At 54.4% G+C, this 24,572-nt stretch overlaps 1 protein-coding gene across 3 annotated transcripts in view; it reads left to right on the top strand.

The window, feature by feature from the left end:
• ASXL2 (ASXL transcriptional regulator 2) overlaps positions 1-24,572 on the top strand; it is a 61,625-nt gene that overhangs the window by 26,628 nt on the left and 10,425 nt on the right. For all 3 annotated transcript variants that reach the window (XR_007630742.1, XR_007630743.1, XM_050330848.1), the window contains exons 4-9: positions 2,066-2,216; positions 16,477-16,589; positions 19,456-19,597; positions 20,603-20,740; positions 22,074-22,237; positions 22,801-22,897. Coding sequence is in view for 1 of the 3 variants with exons in the window: in XM_050330848.1 (XP_050186805.1) it covers positions 2,066-2,216; positions 16,477-16,589; positions 19,456-19,597; positions 20,603-20,740; positions 22,074-22,237; positions 22,801-22,897 (805 nt within the window). In the remaining 2 variants the exon portion in view is untranslated. The remainder of the gene's footprint in view (positions 1-2,065; positions 2,217-16,476; positions 16,590-19,455; positions 19,598-20,602; positions 20,741-22,073; positions 22,238-22,800; positions 22,898-24,572) is intronic.

The following is a 24,572-nucleotide window of genomic DNA, read 5'->3' as shown; positions in this document are numbered from 1 at the left end:
CTGTCCCCCAGCCCAGAGCACTGAGTGCCACGGCCAGGCCTGCCTGGGACACCTCCAGGGCTGGGCACTCCAAACCTCCTTGGGCAACCCCTGCCAGTGCCTGACCACCCTCTCCAGCAAGAAGTTCCTCCTGATGTCCAAATAATCCAGCATAATCCTGGAGAGGGGACTGTTCCTCACTGGCAGGAGTTGGAGTGTGGATGTTCCTTGCAGCTGCTCCTGAGCTCCTGGGTGTGAGGGCACAGCTGGAGGTGCTCCTTGTTATCCCAGGGTAGTTGGCTGATATTAATCACTGCCCCAGAAATGAATGAGTAATTAAAATGCCAATGGGACTTCAGCCCTAAAAGGGGTAACTTCATCTTCACTGCTCTCAGCTTGTGTGTAGAAGTAAAACAATCACCTTATCCTCGGTCTGTTGGTAAAACAGAGGGAAAAATACGGAATGATTTGGTTGGCATCTTTAAAAATAACCTGTGTTTTAAACACTAAAAGGAAGCCTCACACCATTCCTGGTTTGGTGTAAGCTGTCTCTGCAGGCTGTGCCCAGACCTCAGTGTGGGGGGTCCCCACAGGGACACTTTCCCTCAGCTCATTTCCTCTTTGACACAGAGGAATGGAACCAGAGAGCCATTAACACTGACAACCCTTGTCACTTTAATTGGCCTCAGGTGTGGAAGTCACTCCTGGCTCTGGTTTCAGAGACAGGACAGGGAATCAGTTGTCTCCAGGTCCAGGGTGAGCTGTTTTTGAGGTGCTTTTCCCAGCGGGCACGAGCAGAAGGGATTCCCTGTGGGACACACACTGTTCCAGGGTTACATCCTGCTGCCTCAGGCAGGGAACACTGAGCGGGTCACTGGGTTCCCAACGATTATTTGGAGTGATGGCATCAGTTCAGCTTTGGCTGAGGGGATGGCAGAGCAGGGATGAGGGTTGGGATGGGCCACAGTCCATCTCTTCCTGGCTCAGCACCTGTGGGTGGTGCCCAGAGCTTTTTGGGTGGGAGAGCAGGGGGGACATGACCCCCCACAACTGGACACCTCAGCAGCAGTGAACAGGCTGCTGCTGCTGCTGCCAGTTAACCTGCAGTGGAAATGAGTGTTGCAGTCGCTGGATCCACTGGGATAAGCACTAGAGGGCAGGCTGGGGTTGGTGTGGGTGGGATGAAAGAGCTGCTGTTCCCTCTGAGGCTCTTACAGCCTAAACCCACAAGTGAGGGCAGGTGTTTCACTGAATCCCTGGATCCCTGAGGTTGGAAAAGCCCTCCCAGCCCACAGAGTCCCCCCAGTGCCCCATCCCCACCCTGTACCCCAGCCCAGAGCACTGAGTGCCACGGCCAGGCCTGCCTGGGACACCTCCAGGGCTGGGCACTCCAAACCTCCCTGGGCAGCCCCTGCCAGTGCCTGACCACCCTTTCCAGGCAGAAATTCCTCCTGATGTCCCCCCTGCCCCTCCCCTGGCCCAGCTGGAGGCCGTTCCCTCTCCTCCTGGCCCTGTTCCCTGGGAGCAGAGCCCGACCCCACCCCAGCTCCCCCCTCCTGTCAGGGATTGCAGAGCCAGAAGGTCCCCCCTGAGCCTCCTTTTCTCTAGTCTGAGCCCCCCCAGCTCCCTCAGCCTCTCCTCACAGGATGTAAGGACCACTCAGAAACCAGTGCCAGGTGTGATTTCCCAAGGCCCTGTGTTGGCAGGTCAGGAGGGGCTGCTCTGGTCTGGTGAGAACAATATCCCATCTGCCCCCCTCTGGCACTGGGAAGCCGTTCCTCTTTGTCCTGTCCCTCCGGGCCCTTGCACTGGAGTTGGTGATCAGGGATGGAGAAGTCAAGGAAGAGCAGGTAAAGCCACCTGTGAGTGATGATGAGAGTGGTGTTAAGGACGTGTCACCTGCATTAAAGTGTTTTAAATGGACACCCAGAGGGCAGCAGAGTGTTTGAGGGCAGCGGTGAAGCAGCTCTGGCTTTGCTCTGGAGCATCAGAAAACCCCCAATAGCTCCTTGGTGAATGAAATCCTGGCTGTTCTAAGGGGTTTGCTGCTGGCACTGTGGGTGACTCTGTTTGTGTCCCCTTGCAGAAGGACGTTCCAGACGGGCTGAAGGAGCTCTCGGAGGGCTCAGAGGAGAGCAGCGACGCCCAGTCCGACTCGCAGAGCTCCGAGCACAGCAGCAGCAGCAGCGATGGCTGCAGCAACAAGGACGGGAAGAAAAGCAGATGGAAAAGGAAAGGTGGGTTCCCATTTCGGGAGGGGTGACTTTAACCCGGTCTGGGCAGGGAAGGGCTGCAGGTTCCTGCTGTGCCTGGGTCTGGTTTTGGCCCTTCCACAGCCCAGCACCCTGGGCTTCACACCCAGGAACTGCCACTCTGCTTCTCCCGGGCTTTCCCTGCCTTCCCCCCGTTCCCTGGGAGAGGGTAAAGCCCGGGAGGGGAACTGGTGGGTCCTGCAGGGTTTGGGCTCGAGCCACGGACCGTGGTCTGTCCTGGTTTGGTCTCCTGTCCCTCCCAGAGCAGGCACTGTGCAGGTGTTGGTGTTGAATCCTGTCCAGGCCCAGCTGGGGCAGTGAGTGCTGGGCCTGGGGGCTGCTCAGGTTGGATGGTCCAGGGAGGTTTCTGCCATGTCCAGATCCTGGCTTTTCTATGGAAGTAGTGCAGGAGTGCCAAGTGAAGGAGAGGATGGATTTCACTCTCTGTGGTGAGTCCTGACATCCCTGGGCACTCTGGGAAGGGAATGTCATCGTCACAGGGTGCCCTGCCCTGCTGCCTCTCACTGTTCCAGGCACAGCAGTGCAGTCTTTATTAGTGAGCAGCTGAATTCCCCTCCCTGCCCAGGTCCTGTCAGCACCCATTCATTTGACCAACATCTGAATTCTCTCCTCCTTCAGAGCTCTGCTCAGATACTTCAAATGCTTCTGGGCTGCTGAGATGCTCTGAACTGAATTAATAAGAAAAAAGCCCTGACACACTGTGAGGATGTGGCATGCATTGTTCTGGGAACAGGGGAGACTATTCACTCTAGTGCTGTTATTCCCTGTTAAAAAGGAGTGTTCCCTCACTGCCAGGTGTGTGAGGGAGCCTGGAGCCTCCCTGCAGGCAGGGGCTGCAGCTCTGGGTGGCCTGGAGAGCTGGTGCTGCAGCTGCTCGTGCTGGAACTTTACCCTTCAATCCAGTATTTTCCTTTTCCTTTTCTCTTCAGTCATGCACAGAATTTCTTGGCTGAATCAAGACATTATTTAAAACTCATTTCCAGTACAATGAGACACCTGAGTGGGAGCAGAGAGGGTTTCTAAAGCTGTTGCAGGCCTGCACTAAGCTGCCAAACCCTGCCCTGGTGGGGAGTCACTGCAGGAGAAGGGGCTTCTACTGCTCACCTGGAACCACAAGACAATAAAAAGAAGCATCATGTAGAATTTTAAGCATTTAAAGCACCATGAAAGTACAAAATCATATATAAATGTAAAAAAGTATAAGTACAAAAAAACCCCCTAGGAGTAAAACTTGACTCCAGATCTGTCCTTTGATGGGAAAGCCATAGATAGTCTGGCTGAAATATTTTCATTTCTAACAAATCCTCTCAACATATTTGGTCAATGAGGGTTTTTTTGGGCTACTTTCTCTGCACCTCCAATGTTATGATATTAGGTAAAAACCTGTGATGGAATTCATGCATCTTTTACGGAGATCTTTATGTAGAAATCCATGTAATAGGTTTTATATAAAAGTTTTGTGTATCACAGTGTTGAATGGCTGGAAGGGCAGGAGGGACCCAGGTGAGAAGGAATGGAAATCTTCCCCTGAAATGGCTGCTAAAAGTACCCAAACCCAAAACCAGACAGGGGGAAGCAAATGGGTTCAGAATAAATGGAGAAGAGGGGGTTTGCTGCTCTGTGGGGTCTGGCACTGATGGCTTTTTTTAGGAGTGGATTTTGACCTTTAGCACAAAGTCACGTTTTACAGGTGTTGCTGAAAATCCAGTGGTCAGTAAATTAGGAATGATGAGGCAATTAGAAGGTAACTGTGGTCAGTGTTGTCACTGAGGGTATCCCTGTGCCAGGGCTCGGGTATGAGGTTCCTGTGTGTGAGCAGCTCTGAGTCACTGATGAAGGTCCCCCTTCCATGTCACACCCAGGCATTCCCACTGGTCGGGATTCCTCCCCCAGCTTCCCTTCCCGGATTCAGTGCAGAACAAGCTGTGCTTGCTGCCCAGAGCAGGAGCAGTGTCCCTGTGCCAGGAGTTTGGAGCTGCAGTCACCTCCCCAGGGGGTTTGTTGCCTCCCTGCCTCGCTTCTCTTGGTTCTACCAGGGCAAGTGGCCCTGGTGGACCTTTCTGAGCCTGCCAGGGACACTCCCTGAGCTAAACACACACATTCCTTGTTGTTTCACCCTCCCAGGCACCAAACTCTCCCAGCCCCAAGAGCTTTCACCTGTGCTGTGCTGGCAGAGCCCTGAGTTATGGGGCAGGTCTGGACAGCCCAGATCATCCTGGGCAGAGGCTGGGCCTGGGCATCTGTGTCCAGCTCTGGCCCCTCACACAGGAGACACAGGGAGGGGCTGGAGCGTGGGCAGGGAAGGGAACAGAGCTGGGAAGGAGCTGGAGCAGCAGGAGGGGCTGAGGGAGCTGGGGGGGCTCAGCCTGGAGAATTTTCACTGAGGGAAGCCCCCAGTTCTCCCAGTGTAAGCCTCTCGAGGTGCAGCCCAGCTGTACTGGAGAGCTGCAGCCTCAGACACAGGTATTAAAGAGCTGTGCTGGAAGTGTCCAAGGCCAGGTTGGGCAGGGCTTGGAGCAATCTGGGATGTTGGGAGGTGTCCCTGCCCATGGCAGGGGTTGGCACTGGATGAGCTTTAAGGTCCCTTCCACCCAAACCAGTCGGTGTTTCTAAGAAGTCCACAGGGTAGAAGATTACCTTTCATTTGCGGTATTTCATTTCCTTTATGATTGGGAAGGATTCCTTTGGTTTCCTCCAGCAAACACTGCAGTTTGATGATCTTGGTACATATAAAACCTAACATTTAATATCTAGAAAGTTGCCATGAAGAACAGAATGAAAGCAGAAAGTGGCTTCAACTGGGTCCCAGCCTGGGTTCATCTCCCCAGCCTGCAGTCAGGGATGAGTGGAATTGGAAGTGAGGGAATGTGCAGCCCCAGGAGCCCTGGCAGTGACATCCTGACATGGGAGGATCAGGACACAGAGTTAATTCCAGCAGGGATCCCTGAGGTCCTTCCATGCCTTTTCCTGCTGGTTTTATTTTCACTTGGTTCATTTATTTGCTCTTCTTTAACCAGCAAGGCATTACATTCCAATTAGGGAGATTCCTTTGGCGAGGAGCTGTGGAGCATCAGCCCTGGAATGCAGCACTCCTACACTGCCTCTTCCTGGGCTCTGCCGACCTGGAACACAGTAAAAAAAATCCCAAATCCCGCAGTTAAATTGCAGAATAGCCCAGACTCAGCTGGAATTGTCCCATGGCACTGCTTGGCTGCTGATCCTGTGTCATGGTGGGGTTTGGAGCATCCCCTCAAGCCTTCGGAATCCCACCCATCCCAAGCAGTTTGGTGGGAAGCAGAGCTCGGCTGGTTGCTTTTGCAGGGACTGGGGAGGGCAGTTTTATTGTGAGAGTAACAGAGCTGAGATAAAAATGAAGGCAGTGAGTGCCAGGCGGGGCAGGCAGGGAACAGGAGCTTCAGCTCCGCTCCGAGGCGTCGACCCGAGCCCTGCGAGACGGCGACCTCGCCGAACGTGACGGGGCTTGTGCTCATCCCCACATCAAACAGGAAGTGTGTTCAGATAACATCAGCAGCCACTTCCTTATATGTGCAAAAAATAAAGGGCTCCGACAGCAGCCAAACTGACACTTTGATTTCGGGAGGGACGGAAGCCTCGGTGCATCTGCAGCCCCACATGGGCCCCGGCCGGGGACGGCTCCGGAGCCAGCCCCGCGTGCAGGAGGAGCCTGGGAGCGGCAGGAATGTTCAGGGAGCAGCTCTGTGCTCTGCCCCGTGCAGGTAAGGGAGGGGCTGGCTGTTCCAGCGGGGAGATCTGGCAGAGTTCTCCCTGCAGGGGCTTTTGGGGTCGCTCAGTGCCCATCAGAGGTGAGACTGACCCTGCTGTGGGGCCTTGAAGTGAAAGAGCTGCCTGGGGTCATCCTCGCAGTTTGGTGGCCAAAACAGCTCGTTTGGGACACAGGGCTTGTGGAAACGGCCTCAGTTGCACCCTGGGGAGGTTTCAGTTGGATACTGGGAACAATTCCTTCCTGGAAAGGGCTGTGCAGCCTGGGCACAGCTGCCCAGGGAGCTGGTAAATCCCCATCCCTGGAGGGGTTTCAGAGCCCTGTGGATGTGGCACTTGGGGACATGGGTCAGTGGTGGCCTGGGCAGTGCTGGGGATGGTTGGACTCCACCTCAGAGGGCTTTTCCCACCAAAACAATCCCGTGATTTTGAAAGGATGCTGGTGAGACTCTTTGGGTTCTGTGGTATTTTGAGCCATCCTGAAAGTTAAAGTGTAAAAATGCCTCAGTAAGGTGCTTTTAGCACCATCTCACAAATGTTTTGTAGGACAAGGTGCAGGTGGATGCTGTGAACATAAAATACAGTTGCAGTCATGGGTCTCCTCCAGCAAAGCCCAACCCAAATTTCCTGTGTAACTGGAAGGGAAAAGGGGGAAATGAACTGGGCAAGATTATGGATAATCCTTCTCCATTGGCCAATGATCAGCTTGTCTTGAATCTTTATACAACTGGGGGGTCCCTCCTGGCTCCCAGAAGTTTGTTTAACCAGATCAGTGTTCAGAGTGAACAGTATATTTGGCAAAATGTCAGGTACTGAAAATAGGTTAGAAGATTTGGGTTAGGTTAAAACAGGCTGTGACCATAAACTCTTGCTACCCGAGGCAGCCAAGGAAAATACCTGGAGTAATTGAAGTCCACACTGTGTTCACTGCCAGTGGCTTGGGAAAATGGGAATAAGGGCTGAATGAAACACTGTTCTGCAGCTGAGATGTTGTGCATTATCGTGTAGCACAGAGGTGACCCCTGGGAGTCCCAGGAAGGCCAGGTCACAGCTGGAGGGTGGCACCTCTTACTGCGAGAGCTTTGAGGGGCTCTGGATGTCCCCAGCAGTCAAGCTCTGCCCAGGCACTGCTGCCTGCCCGAAACAGCTGCCAGAAACCACTTAAAAAAAAGAGTTCTGTTTGGTTTTGTCACTTTGTTTCTTCCTGCTGAAGATTTGGTAGAAATGTCAGCATTTCTAAACAGAGCCAGTTCCTGCCCCATGCACGTGACGCGGGAGGAAGCTGCTTCCCCAGGATCACATTGTGCAACTCACTGAGGGATCTGCACACACAGAGCAGAAATGTTCCTTGGTCCTTCATGTAGGTCAGTGGAGCTCTCTTCAGGCCAGTGTCGAGCCCCCCTGTGCCCGATGCCCACCCTGTCCCCCAGCCCAGAGCACTGAGTGCCACGGCCAGGCCTGCCTGGGACACCTCCAGGGCTGGGCACTCCAAACCTCCCTGGGCAGCCCCTGCCAGTGCCTGACCACCCTTTCCAGGGACAAATTCCTCCTCATGTCCCCCCTGCCCTCCCCTGGCCCAGCTGGAGGCCGTTCCCTCTCCTCCTGTCCCTGTTCCCTGGGAGCAGAGCCCGACCCCCCCCGGCTCCCCCCTCCTGTCAGGGATTGCAGAGCCAGAAGGTCCCCCTGAGCCTCCTTTTCTCCAGGCTGAGCCCCCCCAGCTCCCTCAGCCCCTCCTGCTGCTCCAGCCCCTTCCCAACTCCGTTCCCTTCCCTGCCCATGCTCCAGCCCCTCCCTGTGTCTCTGGTGTGAGGGGCCAGCCCTGCCCCAGCACTGGGGGTGCCCCAGCAGTGCCAGCACAGGGAGGGCACTGCCCTGGCCCTGTGACACAGCAGTGCTGGCTCAGCCCCGGGGCCGTTGGCCTCCTTGGCCAGTTATTTGTGCCTTGTGACAGAGCAAGGGACTGGCTGGTGTTTGGGGCAGAACCTGACACAGACCAGGGGTATTTGTTTATTTCCACAGACCGAGGGGTATTTTGGGCAGTTGAGGGTGTTTGTACTTCACACCTGGCACCATCAGGCATGGTGGCAGCACCATCTCCATGCAAATTATGTGTCTCTAGTGGGACTTGTTTGTCATAAACACTCTGAATTTGGTTGAATTTCCTGTCCCACCGTTATTTAAAGTAGAAGTATAACGTATATATATATATATAGACACACATACAGACTATTGGATGTAGGGACACCAGGACTCTTCAGGGGGGTTGTTGGGAGTTGCAGTGTTTGCCCCCAGTGACCGAAAACTGGATTCACCAATCCAGGATAAAATGCTTTTATCCTTCCTGAAATGGAGTTTTCAAGCAATGGGTCTCACTGCCCTGAGTTCTCTGCAGAGCAGAGCAGTGTGCCCAGGGGGGCACAAGGCCAACGGGGCACTGCTGTGTCACAGGGCCAGGGCAGTGCCCTCCCTGTGCTGGCACTGCTGGGGCACCCCTAGTGCTGGGGCAGGGCTGGCCCCTCACACCAGAGACACAGGGAGGGGCTGGAGCGTGGGCAGGGAAGGGAACGGAGCTGGGAAGGGGCTGGAGCAGCAGGAGGGGCTGCCCATCTTGCCCAGGGAGGTTTGGAGTGCCCAGCCCTGGAGGTGTCCCAGGCAGGCCTGGCCGTGGCACTCAGTGCTCTGGGCTGGGGGACAGGGTGGGGATCAGGCACAGGAGGGACACCCTGGGCTGGGAGGGCTTTTCCAGCCTCGGTGATTCCGGGATTCTGTGAACCAGCATTTCTCCTCACTGTGCTTCTCAAAGCAGCATTGCCCCTGAAGTGGCCTCTGAGTAATTTTACCATCAATAGCAGCAAAGTTCCAGTTTCCAGTGACATTCCCAGCTGGGCCATCATCTTCACCTGTGAAGGGCTCATAGCAATAACTAATACGTTCTTTATCTTAACTGCTTCCTTTGCTTCTCCTCCAGGAGGAGGATTTTCCCATTCCCTGTTTCCGGTGGGGGGATGTGGTTCCCTGTGGTTACTGATGGTCTGATTAGTGTCTCATACTCTTGTCAGAGTTTTTCTTACCAGTCAGATTTGCTCTGTTTTCATAATTTGTGGGAAATTAAGTCTTTTAAAATGAAGAACATGTGTCAGTGCATCAGACATCCCTGTCCTTATGACCACAACCCGGGCACAGTCCCTGTGCCCTCAGCAGTTCTCCATCTCCCAGGCCAGGAGTTCGTAGATTTATGGAATGGTTTGGATTGGAAGGGACCTTAAAGCTCTTATTCCACCCCCTGCCATGGGCAGGGACACTTTCCACCAGCCCTGGTTGCTCCAAGCCCCGTCCAACCTGGCCTTGGACACTTCCAGGGATCCAGGGGCAGCCCCAGCTTCTCTGGGCACCCTGTGCCAGGGCCTGCCCACCCTCCCAGGGGAGAATGAGTTAATAGCTGAAGAATTAGATAATAGTTGAAGAATTAGTTAATAGTTAATCCTTTTCCTCCCAAAACATGGCCTGCAGCAACTTCCTGACTTTTAGGAGCATGGAAGCCCCTGCTGGTGCTCCCGTAAGGCTGCAGGAGCTGTTGACTCGGGGACTTTCCACTCTCATTCCGTGTATTCCCGGCAGCCTGTGAGATTTGTGCTGCTGGTTCCCATGTTCCTTTGGAAGCAGCTGATGGCTCAGAGCAGACAGCTCTCAGTAAGTGAAGCAGAGGCTGCGTGTGGGGAGGATGATGCTCTCCCTGCCTCTCCCTCTGCCCCCTGTCCCGTCCCAGCAGTGCCCGAGGGGCGCGGGGAGATGTTCCCCTTCCTTCCCACAGCGCATTCCCGCGGTGCCGTGGGGAGGCCGTGGAAGTGGGAGTGCCTGTGGCTGAGGCTGCCCAGCCATCTGCTTTTAAAGACCTTCTTCTCCTGCCAGACGTTAATTGGGAGGCTCTGCCGTGTCTGTGTGGGGAGGGGGAGTGTCTCTGTGTCTCTGCCACGGGCAGGATCTCCCGCGGCCGCCGAGGGTGAAGTGCCGGGGAGGGGAAGGGAAGGGAAGGGCTTTGTCCCGTTCCCAGCCGTGTTTGGCCGGTGCCGTCCCTGCCGTGGCAGCGCCTCAGCCCAGGGATTCAAATCGGACTGCGTAGTTTCTGCTGGAGGAAGCAGCCCCACACCCGCCCGGTTCCACGGCCCCGCGGCCGCAGGGCCCGGGGAGCAGCGGCCGGAGCCGGGAGCGGGCCCGGGGTCGGTGCAGAGCAGGTTTGTGGTGCTGAGTGTTCCCACCAGAACTGTGAGTACCTCAGCTCTTCCCTTGGTCCCAGCCCCGGGTTGTGGATCCACGGTCAGAGCAGGGCACCGGCTGTTCCGGCTGCCCCGTGTCCGTCGGGAGCCGCTGCCGACGGCCGGGGGGTGTGTGGGGTCAGAGGCAGGATTGGAGGTTCCTCAGCTATTTTTAATATTGCAAATTAATGAACATGAGTTTGGGGAGTGAGCTGGAAGTGCTGTTGACAATGAGTTCCACATGGAGACCTGGCTGTTCCTGAGCGAGCGTTCCCATCTGGAGCGAATCAGGAAGAGTTAATCACAAACAACTGTGGGAGGAAGAGCTCAGATAGCTTCAGTTCGATGGTTTTTGACAGTGGTGTCTGGAAGCTGCTCTCTCAACAGCAGAGAAGAAACTGAATTTAATCTTGGCTAATCCCTGAAAGTGTCCAAGGCCAGGCTGGACGGGGCTTGGAGCAACCTGGGCAAGTGGAAGGTGTCCCTGCCCATGGCATGGGTTGGAATGGGATGAGACTTTAAGGTCCCTTCCCACCCAAACCATTCTGGAATTTGATGACTCTAAGTTTTGACAGTGAACCCTTGGCTGGATGTGTTACCCCCTTGTGCTGGCTCCTGGATCAGAGGCCACGGGGCTGGATGCTCTGCACAGGATTCCTGCCCTGGGGAGCCTGTGCTGGTTTGTAGAAGTGGCAGCAGGTAAAAGCAGAGAAGGGAATGCAGGGAAACAGCTTAAGTTCATCTATACTGGCTGTACTTTGACCCCAAATTTAGGACTTGGAAGCATAGGCTTGTATTTCAGCTCAGTACCCTGGAACTGGGGGTAAATGGGATCATTGGTGTTGTATTGTCTTCATCACTTTCTCTGCATAAAATTGTTTTGGAGGATTCCTAAATAGTCTAAAATAACTGTTTCCAGATCAGCTGTGTGGTTCTACCAGTGAAGAAAATGCTCCTTCATGGGGTGACAGTGAGGAAGCTGCCACACAGTGGGGAATCCAGGGTTCTCCAGGCAGTGAAGCAGTGGGGAATCCAGGGTTCTCCAGGAAGTGAAGCAGTGGGGAATCCAGGGTTCTCCAGGCAGTGAAGCAGTGGGGAATCCAGGGTTCTCCAGGAAACGAAGGACTCCTGTTGGTGCTCCTGCCAGGCCTCTCACCCCCTGACCCACCCGGCCAAGACACACCTGCAAAGGTGGTTTGAGATGGGCTGTAGGGTCCTCTCCAGCCCAAACCAGTCTGGGATTTGAGGGTTCCATGATTTGCTCGTGTACCTCGCTGTGCTCCAGGGAGGTGTTGTGGCTCAGGAACACACGTGTCTCCAGCACCCTGTGGTGTCACAGGCAGCCACCCAAAAAGAGAAGATACTTTACTGAAGGGTTCTGTAGAGAAGCAGAAGGTTCTTCACTGTAACACTCAGGGGTTTTCACAGGCTCCTGCTGCCCCAGGGGCCTGACACAAACAGAGCTGTCTGGGGTGTGTCTCACTGCAGGTGTGACACTTCTCCAGAGCAATTCCACAACGAGACTGGGCTCTCTGAAAAATAAATTGTTACTCAAAATGCGGTGATACCACTCACAGCAGGCAGCACAAGATGCCTTGAGCTTTGTGGGCATCTCACACCTGACAGCCCGAGGTGAAGCTTTGTGTTCTGACAGTCTCTTCAGGGACAGGGCACGGCTGGAAAACCTGCTTGGCAGCGAGTGCCATCCGTGCCTTCTGTGTGTGTGCTGTATTCCAGGTATTCCTGGGAATGCAGTGAGTGACCAGGGCAGGCAAACCCACTGGTGCAGATCCACGTGGGCACGTGGGTTTGTTTTCTCTCAGTGTTAATTTGGAATTGCTGTTGCTGAGCCAAAAGTGCTGGGCTGTGGGGTGGGGTGAACCTGTTCGAATGCTGGGCTGTGGGGTGAACCTGTTCAAAATTCACCTGCTGGGTTTGTGCTGCTTTTCTGTGAATCCACCTCTGTTTCTGCTTCCACAGTGCCTCATTGATCCTTAAATCCATAGAATCATTGAATCCCAGACTGGTTTAAGTGGGAAGGGTCCCCTGCCCGTGGCAGAGGGTGGAAATGGATGATCTTTGAAGTGCCTTCCAACCCAAACCAGTCTGTGATTACCCAGAGACGTTTCTGTGCTCCTCAAAGCGTGTTTTAGTGACTTCACTCCAAGTTTTTCATGTGATACATCTGGATCCCATTAGCTGTTTCAAATTGGGTTATTTTAAGCTTAAGACTGCTCACAGTTGGAGGGGGGGATTGTATTTTTAGTTCAACTCAACTGTGCTGTCAGCCCAACCGAGTAAAGGGCAGCTTTTCACTCTGGATGTGTCACTGAGCAGACGAGCCCGTGGTCACACCCAGCCCCTTGAGCAGGACCTTGGGATGCCCCAGCCCTGGAAGTGTCCAAGGCCAGGTTGGATGGGGCTTGGAGTAGCCTGGGCTGGTGGGAGGTGTCCCTGCCCGTGGCAGGGGGTGGGATGGGATGAGCTTTGAGGTCCCTTCCCACCCAAACCATCCCTGGATTCTGTGAAGTTGCAGTGATGTGATTTTCAGGAGGGACTGATCCAACATTGATCTCTCAGCATACAGGAAACCTTCAGGAGATGAGGAATCAGGCAGAGCACTGGCCTTGGGATGGAGCCAGGATTTGGGGGAAGTGCATGAGGTGCTGTTAAAGCAGAATTCAGAATTCAGCAGCCCAGTCGTGTGCTGGGTGGTGACAGCAGGGGGTTGTGGTGGGCTCTGGGTATGGGGATCTTCCTTCCACCATTGCCTTTGGATGTGACACCTCCAGGGATGGGGCCTCCAACACTGCCCTGGGCAGCTGTGCCAGGGCTGGACAGCCCTTTCCAGGAAGGAATTGTTCCCAATATCCCACCTACCTCTCCCCTTCCTGAATCCCATGGGATTTTGTTGATGTGTGTGGCCAGCACTGAGGTTTGTGGGACAAGGTGAACCCTCTGTGAGAATGTTACACACTTGGTCTTTCCCTCTGTGCACACCCTCGTCATTCCAGAGAAGGGAACGGAGCTGGGAAGGGGCTGGAGCAGCAGGAGGGGCTGAGGGAGCTGGGGGGGCTCAGCCTGGAGAAAAGGAGGCTCAGGGGGGACCTTCTGGCTCTGCAATCCCTGACAGGAGGGGGGAGCTGGGGGGGAGTCGGGCTCTGCTCCCAGGGAACAGGGCCAGGAGGAGAGGGAACGGCCTCCAGCTGGGCCAGGGGAGGGGCAGGGGGGACATCAGGAGGAATTTGTCCCTGGAAAGGGTGGTCAGGCACTGGCAGGGGCTGCCCAGGGAGGTTTGGAGTGCCCAGCCCTGGAGGTGTCCCAGGCAAGGCACTCAGTGCTCTGGGCTGGGGGACTCTGTGGGGTCTTGGAGGGCTTTCCCCACCTCAGGGATTCTGGGGTTCTGAAATCTCCCTGCCATTCTCACCCAGTGGCCATAATGGTCCCTCCTGGTGACACAGCTCACTCAGATTCCTGCAGGTTCCTTGAGGATCTCGGGATTTTCCTCCAGAAATGTACTTACCCTTTTTTGATGTTTTTCTCTATATTTTTGGTCTTTTGTTCTCTGGGTTCCGGTTCTCTATATTCTCACAGAATTCTCTCCAACTGTAACCAAACCAAACCTCTCCCATTTTCCTGTTCCCAGCCTGTCCCAGCTCCAGCTGTTCCCTGTTGCTCCATGACCCTGCAGTTTTGCCCATTTCTTGCCCGATTACCCCGTTATTCCGTTCTTTGCCTTCTGTCCCATCCAGTGTCAGTTATGCCAACTCTTTGTTTTTTAAACAATGGCCAAACAATTTTTAGAAGCCTTTTGTTGAGATTCCCTGGAAGTGGGAGTGAGATCTCAGCAGCAGATTTTCCCTTCTCCCAGTTTTCCATATCCAGGCGTTCAGAGAATCCCAGAGAGTTTGGGATCTGCTTTGCCTCTCTCAGAACTTCTCCAGCATCTTCTTCTTGATCTGCAGTTTCAACCAGACTGGGAGGCAGACACGGGGTCACAAACGCTCCTCACAGCACAGACACAACCTCTGCTTGGCAGCCCTTGCTGTGACACCGGGGTTTGGGTTATTTTGGCCTTTGAAGTGGTAATTCTGCTCTCTGTGCTCTGGGTCACCTTTCACTGCGGGCAGGGATCACCTGGGTGTGTTCGATCCCCTCAGTGACTGCTGGATGACCCGTTCCTCACCCAGACCTTTCAGTTGCTGCTGTATTTCCTGGCATTCCAGGGGCTGGAATTGCCTCCTCTCCTCTGGGTGTGCCCCCTGCAAACCTGCTCTTTTCAGTTAATCCAAGCCACACATGAGAGAGTTTTGCTTTTTCTAATTCCTTGTTCCTAATTCTGTGTGTTCTGCTGAAGTGTTGCTCTCTGATGTTTACTGTCCCTGCCCTATTTTCGGGAGCTGCCCTTTTCCCTGGACACTGAGTGGGATCCCTCTGGCTGTGGCTGATGAAGAGCTGGGTCATTATCTCTTGCCTCCCTTACTGCTTTATTCTGGTGTGTTCAAGAACTAATTGCTTCAGGAAGTGATAATTTAATTGGTTTAGATGTGAATGTGTTTATTATGGCAGGGGTCACCCAGCATCAAACATTTTTTTACTCTTCATGTGGTTTCCTTGATCTCTCAGTGTTTGTTGTTATCCCACAAATTCAGGGGCTGAGGCATTCCCAGACCAGGAATTTGCTGACTCAAGGGTTTTGTTTTTCTAAGGTTAGATTCCAGGGAGACCTGAGAGCCTCCTCCAGTGCCTAAAAGGGCTCCAGGAGAGCTGGAGAGGGACTTGGGACAAGGGCTGGAGGGACAGGACACAGGGAATGGCTTCCCACTGCCAGAGGGCGGGGAGAGATGGGAGATTGGGAAGGAATTCCTTGGCTCTGGTGAGGGTGATGAGGCCCTGGCACAGGTTGCCCAGAGGATCTGTGGCTGCCCCTGGATCCCTGGGAGTGTTCCAGGCTAGGCTGGAGGGGGCTTGGAGCATCCTGGTCTAGTGGAAGGTGTCCCAAGAGCTGGGGATTTTGGGTGTCCTGTGCCAAGCCGGGTTGATTTGAGCGGTTGATAATCCCCACCACAGCTGATAATCCCCACCACAGTTTGTTGGCTGTAACGAGGCTCTTTAAAGGTTAAATCACCTGGAAATGGGAGCCTCACTCCAGGACTCCATCTGGCTCAGATTAGACTCCTTTAGGTGTCTGCACTCATCCACTGGGAATGCACCTTTGTTTCCCGGGATCTCCTGTGTGTTCCCATGTTCCTTTTTAAGAAGGAGCAAGTGACAGTGAAGCTGCACTTCCTCTGCACCCCCTGTGTGTTCCCACTGTTGTGCAGGACCCAGATCTGCCCTGGGGAGGAACTGCTGTCAGTGAGGGCTCCGAGCACGGGGCATTCCCGAGGAACACAACCACGGCCTGCCTGGTTTTCCTGTTGGGATCTGGCCCAGCCTGGAGCTTTCCCTCACTCTGGGCAGCTGCTGGCACGGTTCATGAAGAGGAGAAGGAGCAGAGGGCGACTGTGTGGGGTTGGCCACGGGAGTGGCTGTGGGAGAACATCAGCCTGGTGGGGAGGGGGGAGCAGACAGGGCCCTTCATCAGAGCAGCACACCTGGCACAGGTGCCGCTCTCAGGAGCTGCTCCAGTGAAGGGAGAGGCTCCAGGCTTGGCTCGTGTCCATCTCCATTCCCTCCTGTCTGTTTTCCCGGCAGTGTTGACACGGTTTGGGTAACAGGGGTCATACCCAGACCAGCAGGGTTCTCACAGCTGAGCTGCAGTCTCTCTTATCTTACCTGGTAAGGTTGTAGTTTGTCTCACCCAGATATTAATTAAAGCTCATAATTAAAAGACAAGAGGCAAGCTGCACAGAGCAGCAGCTGTGGATGTTAGGGGCTGACCTAACTTTATTTTACAAAATGGAAGGTTTTTATAGGGCAGATAAGGAAGGTTCTGGAAAAGGGGAAAGGTATGCAAAAACTTGGACAGGGCATTGGTCAGGATTAGGGATTGACAGATAAAAAAGAGAGGGGATAGATGAATCTTCAGATCACTTTTAAGTACCTAATTGGAAAGGCCAGATGCCTGGACCAGACACTGTCCAATCCAAGGGAGCCTGCTCTCTCCTGTGAGAGAAAGCTTACAATCTAACAGAGACAGTCTATTTATCTTACACTGCCTGGCCCACATCGCCAGAAGTTGTCTCTTTCCACCTTCTAAAATCCTCCTCCTCCTGTTCCCCCCCCAGTGTCGTCCCGCCTGTCCCAGACGTCGTCCCCGCAGTCCGGCTGCCCGTCCCCCTCCATCCAGGGCAAGGTCCTCTCCTCCTCCCAGAAGCACAGCAAGAAGGCTCTCAAGCAGGTGAGTGACCTGTGGAATCTCCTTGGACATCCCTGAGGCGCTTCTGTTTCTCTGGTAAATGGCATTTCCCGGTGAAACTGCTCCGTGAGGGGAATTAATGCAGGAATCCTTGGTGTCTGTGAACAGCATTCGGCTGAAACTTCCCCTCTCCCTGAAGGAGATCAAAACACTCTGCTGTCTCATTCCTTTGCTTTCTCCCTAAATAAGCACAGGGCCTTTTTTTAAGTATTATTTTAGAGAAAAGCTCTAAAATGTGATTTCTTTTCCCCTGGCCCTCTGATGAGTGTCCGTAGCTTTCCACAGTCTGGTTTAGGAAATGGTTTTAGTAACTTTAGTTTTTGGGGGAAAGGAATTAAATGCACTGACTTCTTCCCCTGGTTGGCAGCAGTTCCCTTCCACGGAATTCCATGGGTGCTGTGTGTCCATGTGAAAGGAAGGGGAGGAGAGCAGGAATTCTGTGGGTGCAGTGTGGGCACACTGCCTTTGTGCTGCATCTCTGCTGGGTGTTGTGAGGGTCAGAGGGGGTCTGGCTCTTTTCCATGCCTGGCAATGACTGTGGATCATGTTCTCTGTGTGCACAGCATGGGATGGGAGGTGTTTGTGCTTCACGTGATCTGCTTCTCCTGATGAAAAATTCCGGCTGAATTCGTCCCCCAGTGTGGGATTTGCAGGTGTTTCCCCAACTGCATTGCTCAGTTTCCCATGATCCTTGGAAAGGAAATGCTTTATTGGGGTTGGATTTACTCCTTAGGAAAGGAAATGTCTGTGAGGAGTTATGGATCAGAGGAGGTGGGAGTCCAGGGATGGTGGGAGCTTGTCACAGCAGATGGAATCGTGATGTGTCCACACAGGATTTACCTCTTCCAGCCCAGCCCCTTTTCCTTTTTGCAGCTGAGAAGCAGCACTCAGGATGGCATTCCAGAGGTGCCTGTGGCCTTGGGAAAGGACCTGCAGTGAGACAGAATGAGCTGATTAGGGCCTGTTATTCAGGGAGTGATTGAACTGGCACAGGTTGCCCAGAGAAGCTGTGGCTGCCCCTGGATCCTGGAAGTGTCCAAGACCAGGCTGGACGGGGCTTGGAGCACCCTGGGCTGATGGGAGGTGTCCCTGCCCATGGCAGGGGTGGAATGGGATGAGATTTAAGGTCCCTCCCAACCCAGACCACTCTGGGATTCAATGACTATGAAACAGGCTCGGGGTTTGTTACAAACCTCTTTCCCTTCCTGTGCTCAGCAGCTCCTCTTGGAATCCCAGAAGAGTTTGGGCTGGAAGGGACCTGGAAGCCCATGTTGGTTCCACCCTCCTGCCATTTTGACCAGGTGTCACACCCTCCCCTGCCACCCTGGGCAGGACAAGTTATGAAATGTAGATTAAAAGAGCAAATATAGGGAAGGAGGCAGCAGGGCTGGACAAACACAACACCCAGTGAAAGGAGAATTAAAGGAATCTCTCCTGCCCTGATCCTGTGTGTGCCCCAGATTGTGTCCAGTGAGTTATGGTTTCCTGCTCTTGCCACTCCTGGCACTGTGGGACCGGGAGCTGAGGGGACACAGGGAACAAACTTGGACCTGTTCCACCTAAGCCAAGAAAAGTGCAGTCAGTGCATGGAACCTGAAATGTGAGGAGTGATTTGCACAGTGGGAGTGTGGGATTTATTGACACAACCCTGAACACAACAGTGATCCCAGTCAGTGCTTTCCTGATGGTCACTGTCCCCTGGGGTTCATCTTCAAGGGACAATTTGGAAAAGCTTTCTTGGGCTTGTTTGTGGATTTTTAGCAGGTCTCTCTTTTTATCTATCTTTTTTTTTTTTTTTTTATAGCTTTTGACCTCAGTAACAGGAGGTCAGTTCACTTTTGCCATGTTTTGGTTTGGCTGAGTGAATTTCTAACCTGTGGTGGAAGTGGCTAAACAGGAACTACATAATAAGTGGGAAAATAGGATCCGAGGTGTCTCTGTTATCTGGATCCTCCTGCTGTCACTGCTCCTTTGTGTCTTTAAGCTCTGAATCACTTCTGCTTTCCTCAGGAGGCAGATCCTGCAGGTTCCTGCACGTTTTTATTCCCTCCCCTAGTTTTAAGTGTGTTATTATTATCCTTGTTGTTAGTGTTACTGTTTGAGACAGTGATGATCTCCAGTGAACAGTCCCACTCGTTTGTGTCTGTGCAGCTCAGCCCATGCTGTTACTGCCTATTCTGAAATTCCAAGGGGATCCTTGATCTGTTGTAATTTATTCTGCTCTTGAGGTTGGTTGGCTTTGGGTTTCAGCTTTTGCAAACAGACACTTTGGTTTGCAGTTGAACCAAACCCCTTCTTCCTTCCTTGACTCAGCCACGGTGCCTTTTGGGCTGTGTCCTGGCTGCTGCTGGAATGAGTCTGTTCTGAAACAAAGGGGTTCATTTTCTTTTCTTTAGTGTTTGAATCTCTCTTACTTTCCTAATTAAAAACCCTTTCCCTGACGGGCAGTGTCTCTGTTGAAGGCTTTTAGGAAGTTGCTGCTTGCTTCTCCCCGGGGGGAGGGAATGAATTACATGGTGGTGCTTTTACTTTGGAGTTATTTGTGTAATCACTTCGTGAACCAACCCCAGATTTGGAGTCCTCTCTCTCTGGAGATCCTTTTCTCATGCAATAGCACAACTGGGGATGCTCTGTGGCCGTTAACTTTTAGCTGTCGATGCAAAGGGAGGAAATCTCCTTTTTCCTCGTGTTTAATCCCGTTGTCACCTGCATCACACTGAGCACACAGCACCGGTGTCCCGGGGACTGACTGGGTCAGAGGGTGTGTTGAACTTCTGCCAGAGCAGTTCGTGCTGTGCCTTAACCCTTGCTGAGGGCAGAGCTGAGTGCCTGTCCCCCTGTGCCCCAGGCCCTGAAGCAGCAGCAGCAGAAGCAGCAGCAGCAGCAGCAATGCCGGGCGGGCATGCCCGTGTCCTCTAACCAGCACCAGCACCAGCACGTCCTGCTCAAGGCCGTCAAGGCAGCCGGGGACTGCGCTCCGGGCAAGTCAGGTACGTGCGGGGACACGGCCAGTGTGTCTGCTCCCTGTCCTGCTGGGACATCCTCAGGGCAATGCTCTTTGACCTGGTGTTCTGTTCCTGGGATGGCCCAGCTCCCGTTTCCCTGGCTGTGGTTTTGGTGGGGATGCACCGGGGCAGGGATAGATCTTGGATAGGTCCCCCTGTGCCCTTGCCTGGGTAAAGCCTCTCCCTGGGCTCAGTCAGTGCCCTCCCCCTCAGCTCCCGCACCCTGTCATGTGTCATGTGCGGTTTCTCTTCCAAAATCTGGGACTTCAGCACCTTTCCAAACTGGAGGGAGTGCCTGGTGCTCACCTAAACCGAAGAGGGCAGAGGGAAGAGCAGCTCAGGGTAATTCCTCTCCCTTAGGAGGAGGAGGGGCAGGAAGGCAGGAGGATCTGGGGAAGGAGCTCTCCCAGCAGCAGCAACAGGAATTCTGCTGCCCAGAGGAGAGCGTGGGTGGCAGGGATGTGTGAGGAGAATCACAGGGGTGGGATCTGTCTGGTTTGGCCGAGTGGTGACTTGGAAGGAGGACGTGGAGCTGTCTCCTGGGTACTGGAAAGGGGAGGGAAGAGGAATTCCCAGGGATGGGCTGAGGGAACAGCTGTGATAGTGAAGTTTAGAAGGGACACATAAAGTGTGAAGAGATTTTTCCTGATGGTGAACTCCAGCAGGAACTCTGTTAACTCTGGAGGTGTTAACAAGACGTTCCTGGGTTGGATTTCCACTCTTCCAGGTGGGAAATAAATGGGGACTAACTGGGAAATAGACTCAAACTGCACATGGCATAGCTGTCCATCCCTGTATTTTGGGATGGTCTGATGGTTCCAAAGGGGTCTCTGCTGGGCAGTAAGTGCTACAGGAACAAAGGGGTGTCCATGTCCTGGGAGTGCCTGTCCCTGAGCCCAGGGCTGGGGTTTGTGTTTGAGAACCTCTGTTCCATCCAGACACAGCCTTGCTCCGTCCGTGCCTGTGTTCCAACGTCTCCTTTCCGGGCAGGTTGGGAAGGGAAGGCAGACGGGCAGTCCAGCAGCCCCCAGAACTCCACCTCCAGCTCCTCTCCCTCTGTGAAGCTCGAGAACTCCCTGCCAGGGCTGGGGAAGAAGCCGTTCCAGAGATCCGACAGGCTCCATGCAAGTAAGAGCCTCTTGCCCTGCTCACACAGCTGCTCCAGGGCCAGAACAAAAGCCTAAAAGAGCCAACTGGAGTGAAGTGTGTTAATCCCATTGCTGGGGGCACTTCTGGAGAGCCCTGGGAGGTGCTGCCAGTCTGCTGTGGGAATTAGGATGAATAATTCAACCTTCCATATGCAGATCAGCTTTTCTCAGTCCTTCTCATCAGGGCTTTCTCCTGGGAATTTGCAGCTGTTTGGGAGCACAAAAGGACCTGCACTATTTGTCAGCCTTTTTAATGTGCTTACACACTCTGATAACATTAACAAGGAAAAAGAAATCCCTTCCCAGGTCCTCACCCTTCAGACACGGCTGTGGTTTGGCTCCCGGCCCCTCACTGGGGTCTGGGCTTTCTCAGCCCTCCTGCCCTCTGTGGTTCTTCTTGCATTTACCAGGGGTGGTGTTGATGTTCTTACAGAATCACAGAATGCCCTGAACTGGAAGGGACCCTCAAGGACCATCCATCCAACCCCTGGCCCTGCACAGACACCCCAACAATCCCACCCTGTGCCCCAGAGGATCATCCAAACCCTCCTGGAGCTCTGGCAGCCTTGGGGCCGTGCCCACTCCCTGGGCAGCCTGGGCAGTGCCCAACCACCCTCTGGGGGAAGAGCCTTGTCCTGAGATCCCACCTGACCCTGCCCTGGCACAGCTCCAGCCCTTCCCTGGGTATCCCTGCTGTGTTCCCTTTCCTTTGGATGGTCCTTGTGGGTCCCTTCCAGCTCAGGACATTCCATGATTCCATGAAATGCTTCCCGTGTTGCTCACCCCTGAACCGGCAGCACAGCCCCAGAGCTGTGGCACAAAGGGCAGTGGTGGCTCTCACACAGCAAAGCAAAGGGACAGCAAGGACTCCTTGGGTTCCTGCTGTGTCTGGTGTTGGGGTTTCCACACAAAGCACAACGAGCTGATGAATTTTTCTGGGATGCTTTTGCCGTGAACAAAGTAGGAAAGTCCAAGAAGAAATCCAGAGGATCGAACTGACCTTAACTGGAGGCTTAAAACAGAAAATTGATGGAATTGATAAAAGGAGTTCTAGAAAGGCTCCTGAGAATCCCTTCTTGCCAAGCCCCAGCCAGCCAGGATCCCAAAAAGTGAGGGTGACTGACACTGAGGCTGCAGTGCCTCAGGTGTGGAATGTTCTGGCTGGGAAGGACCTCCCACACTGTTTCTGGCTGCTGATCATGTGTTTGAAGTCACAGAGTGGACCCTGCCGGGGCTTTTTGGAACTCCCACGTGCCGGGGACTCCAGAGGAGTGTCCTGGAGGGGGGTGTGACGTGTGTGTGGTTGGTTGCAGGGCAGCTGAAGAGGGCCAAGTGCGCCGAGATCGACGTGGAGACGCCCGACTCCATCCTGGTGAACACGAACCTGCGGGCGCTGATCAACAAGCACACCTTCTCCGTGCTGCCCGCCGAGTGCCAGCAGCGCCTGCTGCTCCTGCTGCCCGAGGTGGACAGGCCGGTACGGAGGGGACGGGGACGGGCCAGCAGGGCCAGGGGGGCTCACACCGGGATCCTGCCCCAGCCCTGGGGGCGTCCAAGGCCAGGCTGGAGCAACCTGGGACAGTGGGAGGTGTCCCTGCCCATGGCGGGGGGTGGGACTGGATGGGCTGTAAGGTCCCTTCCCACCCAAACCATCTGGGATTCCACGTTCTTCCTGTGATTCCAGACACCCAAATCCCGTATTTATGTCAATGGGAGCAACCTTTTCTTCAGTGCAGGAGGTACAGCAGTTGGGAAATCCCTCTGGGATTCATTCGGGTGTGTGTTGCTACCCGGGTGTCTGGGCAGCAGCAGGCCTGTGGAGGGCTGGGCTGAGGTGAGGATGAAGATGAGGATGAGGAGGAGCTCCCACAGCCTCGGGGATCCAGCCTTGGCCCCGGCACAGCCGGACTGAGGCTGCTGCTTTTCCCCCAGCAGGTTCCAGGCGGGTTCCCGAGGGATCTGTGGCAGCACTGGGGGGCTCCTGCCGTGTCTCAGGGCCATCCCCTCCCCAGCAGGTGACTTTGCTGTGCTGTGTTGCAGGTGGGGGCTGACGGGGTGATGAAGCTCAGCAGCTCCGCGCTCAACAACGAGTTCTTCACCTCGGCTGCCCAGGGCTGGAAGGAGAGGCTGTCGGAAGGTAAAGCCTCCCCACACCACCCCCAGCAGCCCCTCAGCTGGGCAGGGTGGGGGAATGCCCAGGGGCTGTGTCAGGGAGAAGCTGCAGGGTGTCCAGCCTTTGGAACCAAAGGCAAGCCCAGAATTCTGGGACCTCAAGGTCACAGGCTGCAAGAAGGAGTTCTCTGTTCAACTTACCATGTGGAACAGAGCAAATCCCTGGAAAAGATGAGAAAAGAAGGAAAAATGTGTTTAAAATCTCTTTGAAATGACAGTGGAGCTGTGGCATTCCAGGGTCGTGGTGCCTAAACAGAGGCACTGCTGAGCTCAGGAGAGAAGGGGAGTTCTGTTCCCAGAGCAGTGCACGGTGTCCTCGGCCATGGTCACTGTGGTGTCCTCTGAGACATCACTTTTGATACTTAGATTGGATACTGGGGAGAAATTCTTCCCTGTGAGGGCAGTGAGGCCCTGGCACAGGTTGCTCAGAGGAGCTGTGGCTGCCTCTGGATCCCTGGAAGTGTCCAAGGCCAGATTGGAGCAACCTGGGATAGTGGGAGGTGTCCCTGCCCATGGCAGAGGGTGGAATGGGATGAGCTTTAAGGTCCCTCCCACCCAAACCATGCCATGGTTGTGTGATTCTTTGTAACACAAGGTCAGCCATTTACTCATCTGTGAGACTCCTGCACCCTCAACATTCATTTTAACTCGAGTTTAGAGGTGCTTAATTCCATTATTTGATCAAACCACACCACTCACTGTGGGCAGGGACCACCTCCTGCTCTATGGAATTGAAGCATGGCCTGTTCCCAGAGTTTTCTAAGGACTGCAGCACCAATCCTGACTGCCTTCAGGAGGAAGGAATATCTGTTCCTCGTGCCCAGGGGATTCTCCTCACAAGGCTGACCAGGCCGTTCCCTCTCCTCCTGTCCCTGTTCCCTGGGAGCAGAGCCTGACCCCCCAGCTCCCCCCTCCTGTCAGGGATTGCAGAGCCAGAAGGTCCCCCCTGAGCCTCCTTTTCTCCAGGCTGAGCCCCCCCAGCTCCCTCAGCCCCTCCTGCTGCTCCAACCCCTTCCCAGCTCCCTTCCCTGGCCTGCCCCAGTTCCACCCTGGCAGGAACTGTGCTCCCAAGGGACACTCAGCTTTCCCTTGGACAGATTTCAGTCACTGCACAGAGAACAAACTCAGCAAGAATTTCTTACAATCCTGTTATTTGAGAAAATTGTCCAGAGTCCAACTGTGCAGTGATAGAAACATCCCACTTCTGTGGATCTCTCTGGGGACTCCCCTCTCTGGTAACTGCAGTGTTGGAAAAGACCTGATCGCTGTAACTTCCCTGCAGTGCTGAAGAGCACACAGGGAACGGTGTGGGGAGGAGATAAACCTTCAGGTCAGCAAAGCTCCCCAGTGGTGTCAGTGATGCCCTCACAGGACCAACACATCTCACACACCTTCCTGGCCCAGAGCTGCTGGGGAGGGCTCTGAGGGCACAAGGGGACATTTCTGGGCAGCCACAAACTCCTGGTGGGTGGGAACGTTCCCCTCGGGGGTGTGAGGGGGGTTTGTTCCCCTGCCTGTGACAGCAGCGTGTCCAGAGGAGCCCCTGGGGCTCAGGGAGGGGCTGAGGTGCCCCTGGGGCTGTCCTGGCAGTGTGCGGGCTCTGGGGTGTGCCCGACCCATCCACCCCTTCCCTGGCTCTG

The sequence above is a fragment of the Myiozetetes cayanensis genome, unplaced genomic scaffold (assembly GCF_022539395.1).
Source record: "Myiozetetes cayanensis isolate MyiCay16 unplaced genomic scaffold, myiCay2020 scf45, whole genome shotgun sequence".
Taxonomy (NCBI): domain Eukaryota; kingdom Metazoa; phylum Chordata; class Aves; order Passeriformes; family Tyrannidae; genus Myiozetetes; species Myiozetetes cayanensis.
Note: the sequence above shows the minus strand (reverse complement) of the source record. Positions and strands in the feature narration are given on the sequence as shown.